We start from the raw sequence: 16,475 nt of genomic DNA on the forward strand, positions 1-16,475 counted from the left end.
GTTCATGTTATCTATTAACGTTATGTAAAGCGTCCTTGGGTTTTTGAGAGGCACTATATAAATAAGATATTATTATTATTACCGTATTTATTATAAGTGTTACTACATCATTCTGAAGGAATGACTAATTATATGGAAGATCATGGTTACTTACTAATAATGACACGAGTGTTACCAAATCCATCAGAAGGAAGGGATGACTATCCAAAACCTCAAACACTTACAGTAACTACAGTCACTATAGGGAGTCATCTTGTTTTTTCTTTCAGAAGACTGTTCTGAATGATCAGTAATTAGGTCTACATCTGAAGGATTTGTACTTGAATACTTGAGTCATTACCACACCATGAGCAACAGCTGCTTATGACAGCATGACTTAAAACACAAATCTCAACATTGTTCATTTCAGGACCATCCTGACTGAGAATTCTGAATAATTAATAAGTTGTTTAAGCTCAATAACAGCTAATAAGTGAATCCTGCACAGTGTGTGGCTGGTGTTGGGTCTGGTGCCGGTGGTTCTGGTTGGCAGTGACTGCGATGAAAGCGGGTCTCTGGGAAGCTGAAGGTGCAGAAGTTGCTGTGAGCTGTGAGTGAAGCGCTGACTGTCACGTCTCTGGCCCACCAGAACCATGTGCAGCCGCGGCTGGAGCTCAGGATCATCTGCACACACACACACACCTACACGCACGCACACACACACACACACACACAGACACACGCACGCACGCATGCACACCTACACGCACACACACACACACACACACACACACCTACACGCACGCACACACACACACACACACAGACACACGCACGCACGCATGCACACCTACACGCACGCACGGGGAAAGTTACTTTTAATAGTGTTCCTGTGGCTCAGTGGTAGAGCATTGCGTTAGCAGTGCAAAAGGTTGTGGGTTTGATTCCCAGGGAACACATGTTAGATAAAAAGTGTTAGCCTGAATGCACTGTAAGTCACTTTGGATAAAAGCGTCTGCTAAATGCATAAATGTAATAAGTAATGCATTACATGATTACAACATTGCATTACTCCCTAAAAATTAATTAATTATGATATGAGAATGTTCTTTTTATGGAAAGTAATGTGTTGCATTACTTTTTAAATCTGGGCAGGGCTTGCTTTTTTTATTTTAATATATATATATAAAATCTTCTTTTACAAATGTAAAATCCCTTTCACACCAAAAGTGAAATGAATGCACCTCAAGCTGAAGGAAGTGTAAATTCACGTCTGTACAGTAGAGGGCGCAGCTCAAACAATCACATGAAGAATATGAGGCAGGAGAAGAAAGTTCAACACTATTCAGCAATAACACAAATCAAACACAAATGAGTTATTTTTTCTTATTAGCACAGTTGAATTTGATCATCGAAGGTCAGTAGCAAAGACTTTGGTTAATAAAATGGGATTAAATACATAAATGATATTTGTTTTATTTAACATATTTAATTATTGCAGGTTTGTATAATATTCTGAGTTAGCATTTGAATGTTTTTATTCACTTTGAGGAACACTGAATGTGTTTTTGAGTAAACACACGTTGATATTTAGTCTAGAGCTACAGTAAGATCATGTTCACACACAACACTCTGCACTGACTCCTGATCTCTGTCTCCATGGCAACACCAGAGCTGTCCCTCAACACATGGAAACAAAGTAACTGGCGTTATTTGAAAAAGTAACTCAGATATTTTCTTCTAATTAAAAAGTGATGCATTACTTTACTAGTTACTTTAAAAAGAAATCTGGTTTTGTAATTTTGTAACTCATGTTACTTGTGATGCATTACCGCCAACACTGCGAGTGTGTGTGTGTGTGTGTGTCTTACATGGGTGTTGTTGTCCAGCAGATGGTTGGTGAGCTTGAGGCGGTCGAATGAGACCCACTGCGCTCCTCGAGCCGGAGAGTCCGGGTGGAAGTGCACGCGTCCCGGGGCGGCCATATCTCCGTGTCCCACTACCTGTGGAAGGCATACTTGCACACAGAGCTTCAGAAACACTATTACACATATTCAATATATTACATTTCATTTTTAATTAATTAAATTCTTAATTCTGTGGCATTTATAGAGTGTACAATGTCATGTTAAACTTACATCACTATATTGATTGGACAATACAAGACACAGAATTCATGACACAGAAAAGGAAGACAAGAGTAGTTAACTGTGAAATGGTGTTTGTCAATGATACCATATAATGTTGATAAAATATTAGGGGCTTCCTGAGTTCTCAGTCATGGTGGTCCTGAAATGGAAAAGATGAACCGCTACTTAAAGCGTGAAGAAAAATTTTTCTCGATTCTGCTGTAAGATCTGAGTTTAAATTGTTTCTACAGGAAACTGCTGCATGTGCGATGTCATCAGATCAGGTTGCTTTTGTTTCTGGAGAAAAATATTTAAGGAAGTTTAGTTTATCAAAAGGTTACGATCATTAAACACACATTCACTATTGACTACGATTTTTTGACTTTAACTACGACTAATTTGCTGCTTTATTAATAGTTAGTAAGGAAGTTTAGTTTAGGTATTGGGTAGGAGTAGGGATGTAGAATAAGGCATTAATATGTGGTTAATTAGAACTAATAAATGGCTAATATTATAGTAATATGAATGCTAATAAGGAACTTGTTAAGAGACCCTAAAATAAAGTGATACCATATCTTTTTAACTTTAGTTTAGGGACCAATTCTCATAATTAACTAGTTGCTTATTGGAATGCATATTAGTCTGTCGTCATGAAATGACGTATAACGTCATTACCAATCAAAACGCATGTTTATTTAAATGCAATGTGTGGTCTTTTTACACCGATCTCACAGTAATTCATACATATTTTACTAGGTGGCTTATTCAGGACAGGTCGAATGACCACACCTAACCCCACCACCCCCTAAACCTAACCCTCACAGAAATCATGCTAAATTATGATTTATTGAGCATTTACATTTTACGTGCACGTCCGTTCTCGGGGATCGAACCCATGATAGCATGATTGCATATCAAGGTATAACGCAATAATCTACCAACTGAGCTACACGAAACGCAAATCACAGTGTAAATAAAAGAGTACAAAACATTAATATGAAAATGACCTTTTGCCGATAGGGCCGCAATTGTAGTATACGCTCTGATGGGTCGCATTTCAGGGAATTGGACAAACGACCTATACGAGCGTATTAGTTGGAGGACAGGTTGCATCAATGCCTTATTCTGCATGACCATATTTTAGATCCCTTAATCCACCCCAAACCTAAACTTTACAACAACATTAATAAAAACAAAAAAAAAGCATCTTAAAATAAAGTCTGACCAAAGCATTTAAACAAATCAACCCAAAATACCCAAATTAAAACCATCCTGGCCTGATTTCACACAGTGACGAAGATACGTCTGCGCTTCGTGCTGTGAAACCAGGCTTAAGCGTCCTGGTAGGAATGCATATATCCTCACAAAACTAAAAACTAATTCTGAACGGTGTGAGTTCCTTCAAAGCATTTAAACAAAATCAAAATCCCAAAATACCCAAAGGAAACATCCTTCTGTATGAACACCTGTATCGTTTGTCATCAGCAAAAAAAAACATATTCATCATCAGTCACCATCACAAAAAAAGATATCCTGAAACATAGTAAACATCATAAAGTAAGAACACCTCCCGCGGCGTTCTTGAAAATGTAGGTTTCGAATCTGAGCAGCACATCTTTCTTTACAAAGTTAACATCCTTCTGTATGAACACAAACAACAGCAAACCATCATCATCATCATCATCGTTGCTCAGATGTGAGAAATCCTTACCCTAACGGAGATTGCCAGATATGCTGGCAACGGCGTTCGAGTTCCTGAGTGTCGTAACGTTTGATCAGCGCCGCTGCTCCGCCGACAAAGTAAAACGTCTGAATAAAGTGAAATCCGGTAAAAGATCTGTGGTGTGTTCTGCCGAAAGCACCCAGAACCTCAGCACCCCCGAACAAAAACAGCTTCAAAACGCTCGCCATCGCGAGTTTACACACTAAACAGCACCCCCACAACAGCTTCACCGCTCACTCGTTCTTCAGACGGCGTAAACATGGAATCACAGCTTCACCGCTCACTCGTTCTTCAGACGGCGTAAACATGGAATCACTTACATAATGCTACAAAGAGACTGTATTAGTGAAGGAGTGATGTCTGGTGAAACCTTCCAGCTTTTGTCACAATCATCACAGGCTCTGCATTTCCAGCTGAACTCTGACGCTTCACTTCAAGCGTCTGGAGAACCAGCCAGAGACGACTCTGAGAGAGCAACATCAGCATGAGACCTAGACCAAGACACATTTAATTGTTTATCCTAACACAATTCTATGGGTTTTGCAAACTGCAGCTGAATTTCATATTGTGATATATTTTTGAAGTGAAACCTCAAACAAAAGTATGGGGCAGGACTTGATTGGCTTAAATGGAAGAGCAAGTTGACATTTTTGATTAAAGATGACAAGGTCAAATACATATGCACTGCTCAACTGCTTACGATCTGACAAGTAACGTGCATTAAGACTAGAGGACAATTTTTTCTCCAAAAACAAAGAAAGACATTTGCTTGGATTATATGATTTTTTTTTTTTTTTTTTCTCTAGAAAAAATATCACACTGTAAAAAATGGTATGAGCTATATCTTCTTAAAAAAGTAGCATCATGCATCACAGCGATAGAACATGCTGTACATGCTGCACAGTGGTAACGATAGAAACTTCAACATTAATTGATGTTTCCAGTAGTTTAAGTAGCACTTAATTACAATATCTACTCTCCACATCCAGCCATATGCAAAGCCTGCTTGGAACTAAGAATCACAGCCAAGATAAAACTGCAAAATTGAGCTAATTCTCTTAAAACAACTAGCTAGCCTTCTTTCATAATTTATTTATTTATTTATTTAGGTTAATCGGTTCCTCAATTCAAGTCTCAAAACTGCTTAAGTTTCCTGAAAAAAAAAAAAAAACAAGGAAAACATATCTCTTGGTTTTATTAGTGAAAATTTCTCTTTATTTTCTATACAACACTGAACCACAATTTCTTTAATAAAATATAGCCTACACACTAATTATCAGCTTAATTTTTAAATGAAAATTACAAGAACCATGATTAAATTTTCACAGTGCATGTTTCAAGGATGCTTACATATTTAACTTTGGAGCAAGAGATTGTTTCTAATTAAAAAAGAAATAAAAAATCAATCACTAATTTTAAGGTTTGTTAGGTTTTTAAGGTTGTAAATTGTTAGGTAAAAAAAAGAGAAAACCAAACTCATAAACACAAATTAAGTAACTTTCTATAAAATAATCCTCTAAACTCATAAATGTAAATGTAAATGTAAAAGTTACTAATTGATTGCCGATCGTTTCAAAAGGAACAAATAGAGCACGATCTGAATATGAGTGTTCATCATTGCTGCTGGTCTCGTACACATCCGGCAGGTCTTCCTCACACTGTGTGCGTCTGTGGCTTCAGTCCGGCCTTCATATAATCTGAGAGATCTAATATGCAGGATTTCTGTACCTCGTCCATATCACTCTCTCACAACCCATGACCCACGATGCCCACAAACTTACTCTGTGTTGCACTCAAGTATTTGTTAATTACAGACAGCATGACTGACCACGGCAAGAAGAATCAGATCGATCACACCTCCAGCACTCCACAAACATCTAATTGGACATTTACCACCATTGTTCTGATGGAAAACGCTTTGCTTGCGGGTCACAGTTCTGACCTTTGACCCAGGATCACTCACTCGCTCACAGAGACTGAACAGTCTTCAGCTGAGCAGCGAGGTCCTGACAGGCCGTGAAGACGCATCTGTTAATAATCGCCGGTGCACATTCATGAAGCATCTACAATGCTGACTCATATGCTCTTCTTATGAAGTTCTTGTGTTGTCCCATAGGGAGGAAAAATCTGAGGTATCGCAGTTGCTCCTCATGATTATCTGTTTACCAAAAACAATTTCTGACCATTTTCTTGGATTTTAATGCAAATCAAGGCACTGGAGAATTGTTCGGAAAATGGATTAGCACCTTTAACTTGTCGATATGTCATAGTCTGAACAGCACACGATTGTGTTTCTCATTAATATGTTTAGTACAATATTATGCTTTGGTGTTGACATGGTCTGTCCTGGGGGCATTAATATGAGCACCACACCCATCTTGCCCTGTTACTGACCAGTAACAGATCACTCGAGCAGGATCTGTTGATTACTGCTGACACATTTTTGTAATCACCTCATTAATCAGATCTAAAACTCTGTTTAGTTTAAGGCCATTGTTGTGCTTTTGAATTAAATGGGTGAGCAATTTTAATTGCCCATGACTGCAAAAGTATGATAGCCTAATTTATATATGTATTATTATTAAAAATCTGATTATTTTATTGTGCATTTAATTTTTTTTTTGGACTTTACATTATTGTATTTATATGGCTCCATAAAATGTCCCGGTAACACTTTAGTTTAGGGACTAATTCTCACTATTAACTAGCTGCGTATTAGCATGCCTATTATTAACATATTGGTTTTTTATTAGTACTTATAAAGCACATATTCTGAATGACCATATTCGACATCCCTAACCATATTCTAATACCTAAACTTAACAACTACCTCACTATTAATAAGCAGCAAATTATGAGTTTATTGAGGCAAAAGTCATAGTTAATGGTTTGTTAATAGCGGGAATCAGACCTTGAAATAAAGTGTGACCAACATCTCTTAAAAAGGACAATTTCTGACTGAAGAAATAGTATGAAAGAATTTTTTTTTTTAAATCATTTTTTATTATTTTATTTCATTGAACATTGAAAATCAGTTTTTAACAAAAAGCAGCTTAACAAAGGATTTTTGCTAGGCATTTTTGAAAGAACAGGTTTCAGTGTTCTTTAATTCTTAGCTGTGTTTGCCCATTAGAGCCAATGTGAGTCCTGTGGTTGTGGGAATTTGTCAAAAGTGCATGTGAGTGTATTGTGAGCATGTGTGAGTATTTGCTTCAGAGAAGGGCAGTTACGCTTGGAGAAAAGCCTTCCGGACGACGACGGCTCGAAGTGTTGGTACTCGGCACTGGTGCGAGGTGAAGGGAAGGTGTAAAAAAGGGTTGGTTTACTCCTTGGTCATAACCTTTTGGACGGCTGAGAAAATAGCCATGAAGTGAGGCTTCACCTCCTCGCCCAACTCGTTCATCTTTTTCCTCAGTTCTCCAGATTTCACGCTCTGGCGGAACTCCTGGGCTCCCTTCTCCATCTGCTCCCTATAATCCTGCATGTAGGGCTCCAGCAGTTTCTTCAGGTCCTGGAGATGCTCCGCCACCTTCTCGCGCACAGCCTCCAAGATGGGCATCAGCTTGGACTTGGTCTCCTCCCAGTTGGTTCCGATCTTCTCTCTCAAGCTCTTGACCAGAGGCTCCAGCTTGGTCCTCATCTCCTCCAGGAACTTTTGATGTTTGGTCAGGTACTCCTCGACGAAAGGCTTCAGCTCGTCTCTGTACTCCTGGAAGTGCTTCTCCAGCACCTGCCTGAGCTCCGCGCGCATGGGCTCGATCTTCTTGCGGAGCTCCTCCACGTCCTTGACCAGCTTCTCGCGTGTGTCTTTAGTGGCCTCCAGCACCTGGCCACCAATTGGGGTGATGGCTTGGAAGCCGTTCTGAAAGTAGCCATGGAGGTTGTCCACAGACTGGCCCAGGAATTCCCTAAACAGGACGAAGATTTAGGTTAGCTGTCGCTGGAATAGTTATTGTGAAAATGTAAGATGATAATTACTTAAAGGGTTAGTTAAACCAGAAGAAAGACACTCAGGTAGAAGAATCACTGAATAAAGTCGTTATTTTTGAGTAACTAATGACAGAATTTTCATTTTGGAGTGAACTAACCGTTTAAACTCAAAGCATGAGATCAAAATCGAGCCTTGGTTCTTACTTGTAGTCTGCGAACTCTGTGCCGTCGAGGTGAGTGAGGCTCTTGTGCGCCGCCTGCTTCAGCTGATCAGCGTAAAGCTGGAGCGCAGACTTCACGTGCTCCACCTGCGACGGCGGCTCGTCCTGCAGGAACCGGGCCTGGCAGCCTGAGCAAAGCAAACGCAGATTCAGATTCAGCCCAGCTTCATGTATTCAGTCTGACTAGATCTGAACTACAGTTTCGTCTGAATACAGTTAACTCAATACAATAACATCTCTGAAATATATTCAATGCATCTTTATGGTTTTTCAGTAAAAATATCTAGAAATCCTTCTGAATATTTTAAATGAAACGCTTAATTTTGTGAGATATTAAAGACTTGTTGCTGAAAATATTTCTTTAATAGAGTTTATTTCTTATCCCACTGGCATAAACTAGCCAGAACCTCTTAAAACCAGAATAAAACTAAAAGGTTTAGAAACAAGATATATACATGTATTCTTTGAAAAAGGTATTGATATCTCATGAAAAGTTTAATCAAATGTATCTTGGCATACATCTTAAACTGGAAAAGAAGACAACAATGCTGATGTTTTGACAGTGTTGAGAGACGTAGTGGGTTTATATACCTGCCAGCAAAACAGCGAGGGCGAGAACTACGAACCTCATCATGGATCTGGGCCAGAAAGAACAAACAAACACACACATCAGCTGTTGTTAATCACAATGAATACACAGGTTTTAGATGTCTAACCAAAGGGAAAGCTGACACTGGGGCTGCAGCACGAGTCCTGGAGATTGACCCTGCAGCGTATGTCAGCCTGATCCCAGATTAGACACAGTTACAAAGGCTTCACAAGCAGATTAGCTCTCAATCTGAATCGTAATCTGAAATCCCTGGTTTAACTTGATCACATTGTTGTGGACCTGGAGAACTTCAGTCTAACCTGAAGCTCCTTTCAGCCATCTGAGGAGCAGAGAGGTGGCCAGATCAAGTGGTCACACGTCTACAATAACCAATCATATTTCATCAAAAAGCTCTCATTATTAATCTCCAAAACAAAATGAGTACTTTTGGTACTTTAAACAATACAAAAGTGCTGAAAGCAGATTGCAGTTTACATGTATAGTTCAATACAAACTCGTTTTTCTGCTAGCGCTCTCCAAACTCTCCAAACTCTCCCTGGTGTTTCCAGATGAAACCCTGCTATGACTAAACGCTGCTTACCTGTTGATGTAGCTGGTCTGGGAAGAGACTGAAGAGCAGGGCCGGAGACGGCTCTTTTATAGGGCCGAGCCGGAGGGAGGGGGCCCAAACCTCAACCCCTCACCCCCCCACCGCAGGGTTCAAAGGTTCCCTATCGAGGGGACGGGGGAGGCCAGCACATACACTCATGCTATCTATAAGTGAACCTCACCGGAAAATATCATTCACATCCTCATGAAACATGTGCTACATCTTTATATCAGTTACTTCTGAAGCTTTTCTTGATTCAGTGTAGAGTTAACAGCTTAAGCAGTTATTTCCATCAAATCTCACCCTTAAGTATACACTGATTAATTCAGTCATATTAAATCATATTTTTTTGACTTGGATACATCCATTTCAATTAGATTTGGTCATTTGAGACAAATTTTTAGGTGACCTGACAAAACATTTTACAGCGTACTCTTACCATTAGTACTTTTACATATATTACTACTTAATATATAGTGAGCTTGTGCTGTTATAGCACATTTAACAGATACAGCTTTGAGACTTTGATCATCCTGAACACAGAAGTTATTTTCTGTTGTTCTGAACATCTTCTTTTCTCAAGTCACACTTTCTCAATGTTAGCTGGACTTTCTCTGGAAGCAGCAGCATCTGTGTGCTACTCATGAAGTGTTGATGGGATTAACAGGATACTGAACTTTGTTACATGATTTAATCGTATTGTTCTTTGAACAGCATACAAGAATGTAAATAATGACATTTAGCGTAGCCTAATGATCTGTTTTTGCCCTGACCTTTGACCCCAAAACATTCAACCACAGAACATGTTGAATGCAACAGGATTGAAACAAACATGTTTGCAAAACAAACTTTCCTTTTCTACTACTAATATAAATGTTAGGAGCGCGTGAAGTTACAGCTTTGGTGCGTTTAGTCTGAGGTGGGAAAATATGATTTGAATAAAACAGGTCTATAATTACTAAATTACTTATTTTAAAATGTTGCATCTTAGATTTAGGGTGCATTTTGGTTTCCTATGTTATTACTAATATGAAGCAATGCATCATCACAATACAGTGTGTAACACACACACACACACACACACACAGAGAGCGGTGTTTGCGTCCGTCAGCGATCTCAGCTCATGTGGAGATTCTGCGGAGGCCAATCGCGGCCGGAGCCAAAGGGCGACTCGCTCAGACGGGGGAGAGTCAGATCATTAACATGGGCTTCTAACGAGTCACTTCTTCAGTCACATGCCATCTGTTTGCCTTTGTCTTGTTTTCAGAGAGACAGGATATTTTCACGAACCCTATACAACGCAAAATAAGAAGAAAAAAAAAAAAAAAAATTCCAAGCGGGTTCATGATGCATATCAGCTCATCTGAGTAGGAGTTTAAGTAAACAAATTAAGCAAACACAGAGTGATTTGTTCAGGAAAACATCGATGTCAGCAGCGTTTCAGGCTTTTCCCTGTAAGGGCCAGGACTTATCTGAATGTCCTCTCTGATAAGAGCCGCCGGGGCATTGGGTCTGCGAGGAGAGTGTCGTAATCGCTCCTAGTACACACTGTCTGTATGACCACCGCAGGAGCCTGCCTGACGGGTCAAGAGTCAGTCTCTCTGGAAAATCAAGGGATTCAGAAACATTCTGTTTCAAATTCAGCTGCATCAAAATAATAAAACGGCCAACAGACATTCAGCAAAAGCTTTTATCCAAAGTGACAAATAATAACAATGTGTAATTAATTCAACCCCAGTTTTTCTTCTTCGTCTGTTCCTGTAGATTATTAACATAAAGAAGAAAAATACCAAGTTACTCGGAGGACAAGAAACTCACAATACTGTAGTGATACATCAACGTAATGTTAAACAGTTAAACAAAATGTCAACATTGTATTTACAGCCAGGTGTGTTATTTCAAATGTGTTTACTGTCATCATTATTATTATTGGAGAATCTCTAGGAGTCTCCAGATGCCTTGAAAATTCACAAACAATCGAATGTTTTAATGGTTATATGTGCCTTCATAACTCTAGAAACAAAATATTTAATAACATGACCCATTTAACCCCACCAGTCACAATAGAGATCGTAAAGAAGGCTTTCATTTATAAAGTTCTAAAGATGTTACTAACTGGCATTTTACCGCATTTCCTGGAAATATGGGAAGATTTATTTATTTATTTATTGCCCAACACCCTAGTTGTTTTACATTTGCTTGGTGAGCACATCAACAATAATAACATACATTAAAATACATACATAAATACAACTATACATATATGTCCTATCAGTTATAAGGAGTGAAATGCAGATACATAGATACTAGAGGAATTAAGAGCCTGAACAATCGTACGATAAGAGCTGTTCAGAAAATGTGTAGACAGTTTGAATTGCTCTGAGGCGTCTGCCTGAAGGAAGAGGCGTAAAGAGGTGTCTGGCTGGATGTAAGGGATCTTTCAGGATTGTTAAACCTTTTTTTTCTGCAAATGTGAGACATAGATCTCATCAATAGTGGGAAGATCACAACCAATAATTTTGGAAGCAGCCTGAGTTATATTACAAATCTGACTTCTGTGCTGAGCTGTGGAGCTACCAAACCACAATATAGCTGAGAAAGTCAGCACGCTTTCAATGACAGATCTATAAAAACTGAAAACTTTTCAAGCCGTTTTAAGAAAAAAAACCTTTGATGGGGTTTTTACATAATGCCTCTTAGCTTGTTGTGCCACTTTAACCTAGCAGAGATGGTACTCCCGAGGAACTTAAAAGTTTTTTAAAAAACTTTTCCAAAAAAAAAAAAAATATATATATTATTGCAAAGGGGTACTAATGACACCATTTGGAAATGTTCATGTCTGGGGAAAAATGGCATATAATGTATTGTTTATTATCTCTGTACTTCAATTTATCCGGTAGTCTGTTCATTTTGATTAGTCTTTTTTGACTTGTTTTGAGAGCAAGCATGAAGGGACGAAGACTGAAGTGTTTCTGTGATCTTTTCTTCCTGCCGGTGGGTCACTTCTCATTCATCTTTACCAGTGCTCTGACGCTCTTCTCTTGGTCATGTATCTCTCTTCTGTCCTGCTGCATGTCTCCAGGCTCGTCTGAGCGGCCGTTAGTTGGCTGTTATCACCTCTCAGTCTGGACTCTGAGTCTCCGACCTGAAGCTTTTGTGATTGGATCAAATCAGAGCTGCATCACAGATCCAAAGATCTCATACAAAGAAGCAGATTCTTTTGTTTTAGGGTGCATTTCACCGCGGTCGTTAATAAGGATACAAGAAGAAATGTTTGACTTTCTTCAAAAGCTTCTGCGGCTGCCTTCACTTGATGCCAATCCTGAAACAACATAAACTACCAAATTTTGCTACACGTTAGATTGCAACATGTAGTGATTGCTGTTAATAGTGTTCATCGTGTGTTTGAGCTTTAGAGGCCGTCTGTATGGGTCTGTCCGTCTGTTTCACAGGCACAGGACGAGCGCTTCGGGAGGTGGATGGATACACAGACAAAAATATTTCATTCAGATGACAAATCATTTCCTATATTTAACATCTAAAGTTCATCTTGCATCGTCCTCATTAAACATCACACATTTTAAAGTTTCATGAAGCTGTGTTGAATTTAATTGATACATTTTTGGGGATGTTGTCATTTTTCTATAAGATTTTGCTCTGATATTTAATTTTGCTATTATGTCGTTTTGTCTGATACATTTGTTCCGTGTTCTACTATGTGGGTCAAAGGTCATATTTTGATGTCAAAGAGTAACTGGTTCTTTATTCTGACTGTTTCGCTGCACTGTAGAAACACACATGAGCGTGTGGGAATGATGCTATCAAACGAGTAACGCTGCAGGATTCATGAGTCCTTCATTATCCATTTCACTTACTATAAAAAAAATGATAATGACATTCTTATAAAGATATTTATAGGATACATTTGTCTATTAAATACTCGTTTCAAGCATTTAAGATCATAAGAAGCATGAATTGTGTAATCATTTTCACTCATCTGAAACCATTATTGTAGGCTACTGTTCTTTTATAGTTGCATTAGATTGCTCACTAAACGTAGTAGAAATGGTGGAAAAGTGCCGGGGTCAAGTCAGACTCATTATAAAACACTGCTCTTTGGCCCCAGCAGCAGCAGCAGGACTGATGGTGAAAAGGCCAGTATAAAGAGTGAAGGCAGAGCACTTCTGTGCCATTCTCCTGGGAGAGAGACACAGATCGTCACATTAAATGTACGCTCAACTTGCTGCAGGAACACAAGCCATCATTAGCATGTCATATAAATGCATCTGCATGTTTGTAATAATGTAAATCAGAAGTGTTCTTCTCTGTCCAAACGGAAGAACTGATTGTGTGGCTCGTGTGTTCAAGGCTCACTGGGGTTATGTTAGCTCTCACAAACAGACACCCACCTGCGCTGATAAAGAAGGCCTGCTGTTTGCTGTTTGTCAGTGTCTGCAGTGAGATTTGGCCTCACGTCCAGTAAACCTCAAAGTTAAGAGTTAATATCAGTACAATACAAATCCTGCACAGATTCAGTCAACATTCATTTCAGGATGTTCGCTTGTGTCACATATTCTTTTCTCTTCTTAACTGTGTGTGTGCATGCGGTAAATGATTGCTGTAAGCCGTTGCATCACTTATTCAGCTTATACAGCCAAACTGTGCTGAGCTCTTTACTGCCGACCCGCGGCACACAGCAGATTGATGGATTTAATTGTGCTTGTACCTCTTTCTTGAAAAGAATCAAGGAGCATCCATACACTTTCTAGAGCAACTCATACGAACATGCATGAATGAATATACACAAGTAGAAATATGTTAAAAAGTGATAACCAGAGCATTACATGGACAAACAGCATTTATTACTTCAAAGAACTCTAGTTATTCAATCTTTATCAATCTTTAAAAACAAAAGTGTAATGTAATCGTTGTTAATACAGTTTAACATTTTTTTTTACAAAGTTTTATGAAACATAATTTTAAAAATGACTGAAATAACTACAATAACAACAGAACAACATAGTCCATAGTAAATGGGTTTATTCATTCACCGCTGACCCCACAGTTTGCAGAACTCAACACTGTTTGCTAATAGTGGTCACCAACATTACCCAAGAAAATATATATGATGTGGGAGAAATATCATTTATTTCTGTGGACTGTAAGACCATGTCTAGAACACAGAAACAGCCAAACAGCAGAAGTTGATCCAGCAGCTCAGCGCGAGCGATGTCTGAGGACCCTCGGGACACGCTTCTCTTCATACATGCTCTCCAGGAACGAGCTCAAGACGAGAAAACATCTCATCCAGAGGAGCAAGCACTCATGGGTTAGCTGAGTTAACAAAAATATCTCTCTACAGTACTCATTTCTCCAATAAGAAAATAAAAGTTTTTATTTTTTATTATTATGATTATTATTTAAAAACATTCTAAAATAAGCTTTTGCAGTTTTATATTAAAATACAATAAAACCAAAGACATACATTACAACCAATGCAATTAATGAACATCATACAAAATAAAGTTACATTGTAAAAAACAACAACAACAACAACAAAAAAACCAATTAAATAATTCCATAGTATCTATGCTATGATATCAATCCTGGGGTAGAAACACACACGGGACAACGAGCGGAGCAGTTGAAGGGCCCCGGAGCCAGACGCCGTCACACTACACACGACTCCAGATTTACACAAGGACACAGAGATATTTCATCAACAGACTGCGCTCCAAAATACTAACAGAGTTTAGAGTTTAAGAGGTTCCTCACAGCAGTAGTGCCACTGAATAATCATGTTGGGCTCCTCAGAGAACCTCTCAGTGATCAGGTCCTAAAAACCCTCTTTTGGCAAATCTGAAGAACATTTAAATAATCTAAATAACCTTTTTCCACTATAAAGAACGTTTTGTGCAATGAAAATGTTCCATTGATTCCACTGATTTATATCAACATGTCTAGGTTAAATTTCAACTCAAAATTATAAATCCTATTTTTATTTAAACCCTAATATATACTGATAAACACAATATATATTTTTGAAAGAGAATACACTTTTGATATCAACATAACCACATGTTACAGTAAGAAAATTGTCACCAATAAAACAATAAAATAAATTATAATAAAATAAAATCATTTAAAAGTAACGTCTGCATGCATTTCTGTGATTTTCAGGTTTATTTTTATTATTATTATTATTATTATTATTATTATTATTATTATTATTATTTTACATTGCCTTAATTATAATTTGGTGTTTAAATGTGATTCATTATCAAAAATATAATGCTACAAAGCACAAAAAAAAAAAAAAAGGGAAAAAAGACATTTTATTTTTGTTGTAATTGTAATTTTTTTAATTGTTATTTTGGGGTGAAATGCGACCCTGACATGTTTGAGTGGGATGTGAAGCCTTGTGTCATCGGCTCTGACAGGTGATACCGCGGTATTTCTGCGTGGTACAGTGAAGGAGCTCATTATGTTAATACGCCTCTCTCTGCGTGTGCATCTGCTCCTGGATCTTCTGCAGCATCTCCTGCATCCGCCTCAGCTGCAACAAGAACAGAAGCACAGTCAAACACGCTACACCACAACTGATCAATCTTTACTGACCGATCATGAGTCTGTCACCTGAGCTGATAATCACTAGTGAGCTCAGAGACTCTGGCACGTCTGCATGATCAGTGAATCAATGGTGCTGTTGCGTAATCAACCACATATAGACTGAGATCGATGCTACAGCACGTCAGCACCAGCACAACCCTGCATGGATTCATGTCTGTCATCTGATAAATATGATATGACAAATTTCCTTTGTTTTAGACTGAGTGTGGATGTCAATATAACTCTAATATAACACTCCAATATAAATGTAATGTATTTCTGTGATGTGCAGCTGTATTTTCAGCATCATTACTCCAGTCTTCAACACAATCCTAGTGAAAAATAAATATACTTAAATGTATTTAAAATACATTTATTTAATACTAAGTATACTACAAATACGTTCACATATTTATGTCCATAACAAAAATACTCTGCAGTTGTACTTTTGGTATACTAAACTGGTATACTTCAAGTCTGCTTAACTGGAACAACTAATTTTGTGCTTAATGCACTTTAATTGTGCAGAAGTAGAGCTGAAGTCCAACTAAAGATATTCTGAAGTATATTTGATTGTGCTAAAGTGGAACTACTGCGAGTAAACAACAGTTACACTTTAAATATCTAGAATTTAAAGACTGATATTACTCAGAGATCATAAAATCCTCATCAATAAATGACATTA

At 38.2% G+C, this 16,475-nt stretch overlaps 2 protein-coding genes across 4 annotated transcripts in view; both read right to left on the minus strand.

Moving 5' to 3' along the window:
* Positions 1-6,811: 6,811 nt before the first annotated feature.
* On the minus strand, positions 6,812-9,282 carry LOC109093190 (apolipoprotein A-I-2-like). Of its 3 annotated transcripts, none has more exons than XM_042738929.1 (4): positions 9,173-9,282; positions 8,574-8,620; positions 7,966-8,110; positions 6,812-7,739 (listed from the first exon to the last, which is right to left on the minus strand). In XM_042738929.1, exons 2-4 carry the CDS (start codon positions 8,614-8,616, stop codon positions 7,154-7,156), a joined length of 774 nt encoding a protein of 257 aa, XP_042594863.1. In that variant the 5' UTR covers positions 8,617-8,620; positions 9,173-9,282; the 3' UTR covers positions 6,812-7,153. The 3 variants fall into 3 exon arrangements, with proteins under 3 accessions (XP_042594863.1, XP_042594864.1, XP_042594865.1); XM_042738930.1 differs by lacking the exon at positions 9,173-9,282 and adding an exon at positions 8,715-8,737; XM_042738931.1 differs by lacking the exon at positions 9,173-9,282 and adding an exon at positions 8,699-8,719.
* A 4,922-nt stretch (positions 9,283-14,204) lies between these two features.
* The window catches only part of LOC109093189 (septin-5-like), a 24,508-nt gene continuing 22,237 nt past the window's right edge, over positions 14,205-16,475 (minus strand). The window contains exon 13 of the mRNA XM_019106911.2: positions 14,205-15,737. Within this exon, the coding sequence (XP_018962456.1) occupies positions 15,669-15,737 (69 nt within the window). The 3' untranslated portion in view covers positions 14,205-15,668. The remainder of the gene's footprint in view (positions 15,738-16,475) is intronic.

The sequence above is a fragment of the Cyprinus carpio genome, chromosome B15 (genome assembly GCF_018340385.1).
Source record: "Cyprinus carpio isolate SPL01 chromosome B15, ASM1834038v1, whole genome shotgun sequence".
Classification (NCBI taxonomy): Eukaryota; Metazoa; Chordata; class Actinopteri; order Cypriniformes; family Cyprinidae; genus Cyprinus; species Cyprinus carpio.

Coding starts and splice junctions, on each gene's coding strand:
- LOC109093190 (XM_042738929.1), bottom strand. CDS start 8,616: ATGATGAGGTTCGTAGTTCTCGCCCTCGCTGTTTTGCTGGCAG. Junction 8,111..8,573: donor CCTCGCTGTTTTGCTGGCAG/GTATATAAACCC, acceptor TGCTTTGCTCAG/GCTGCCAGGCCCGGTTCCTG. Junction 7,740..7,965: donor ACAGAGTTCGCAGACTACAA/GTAAGAACCAAG, acceptor CGTCCTGTTTAG/GGAATTCCTGGGCCAGTCTG.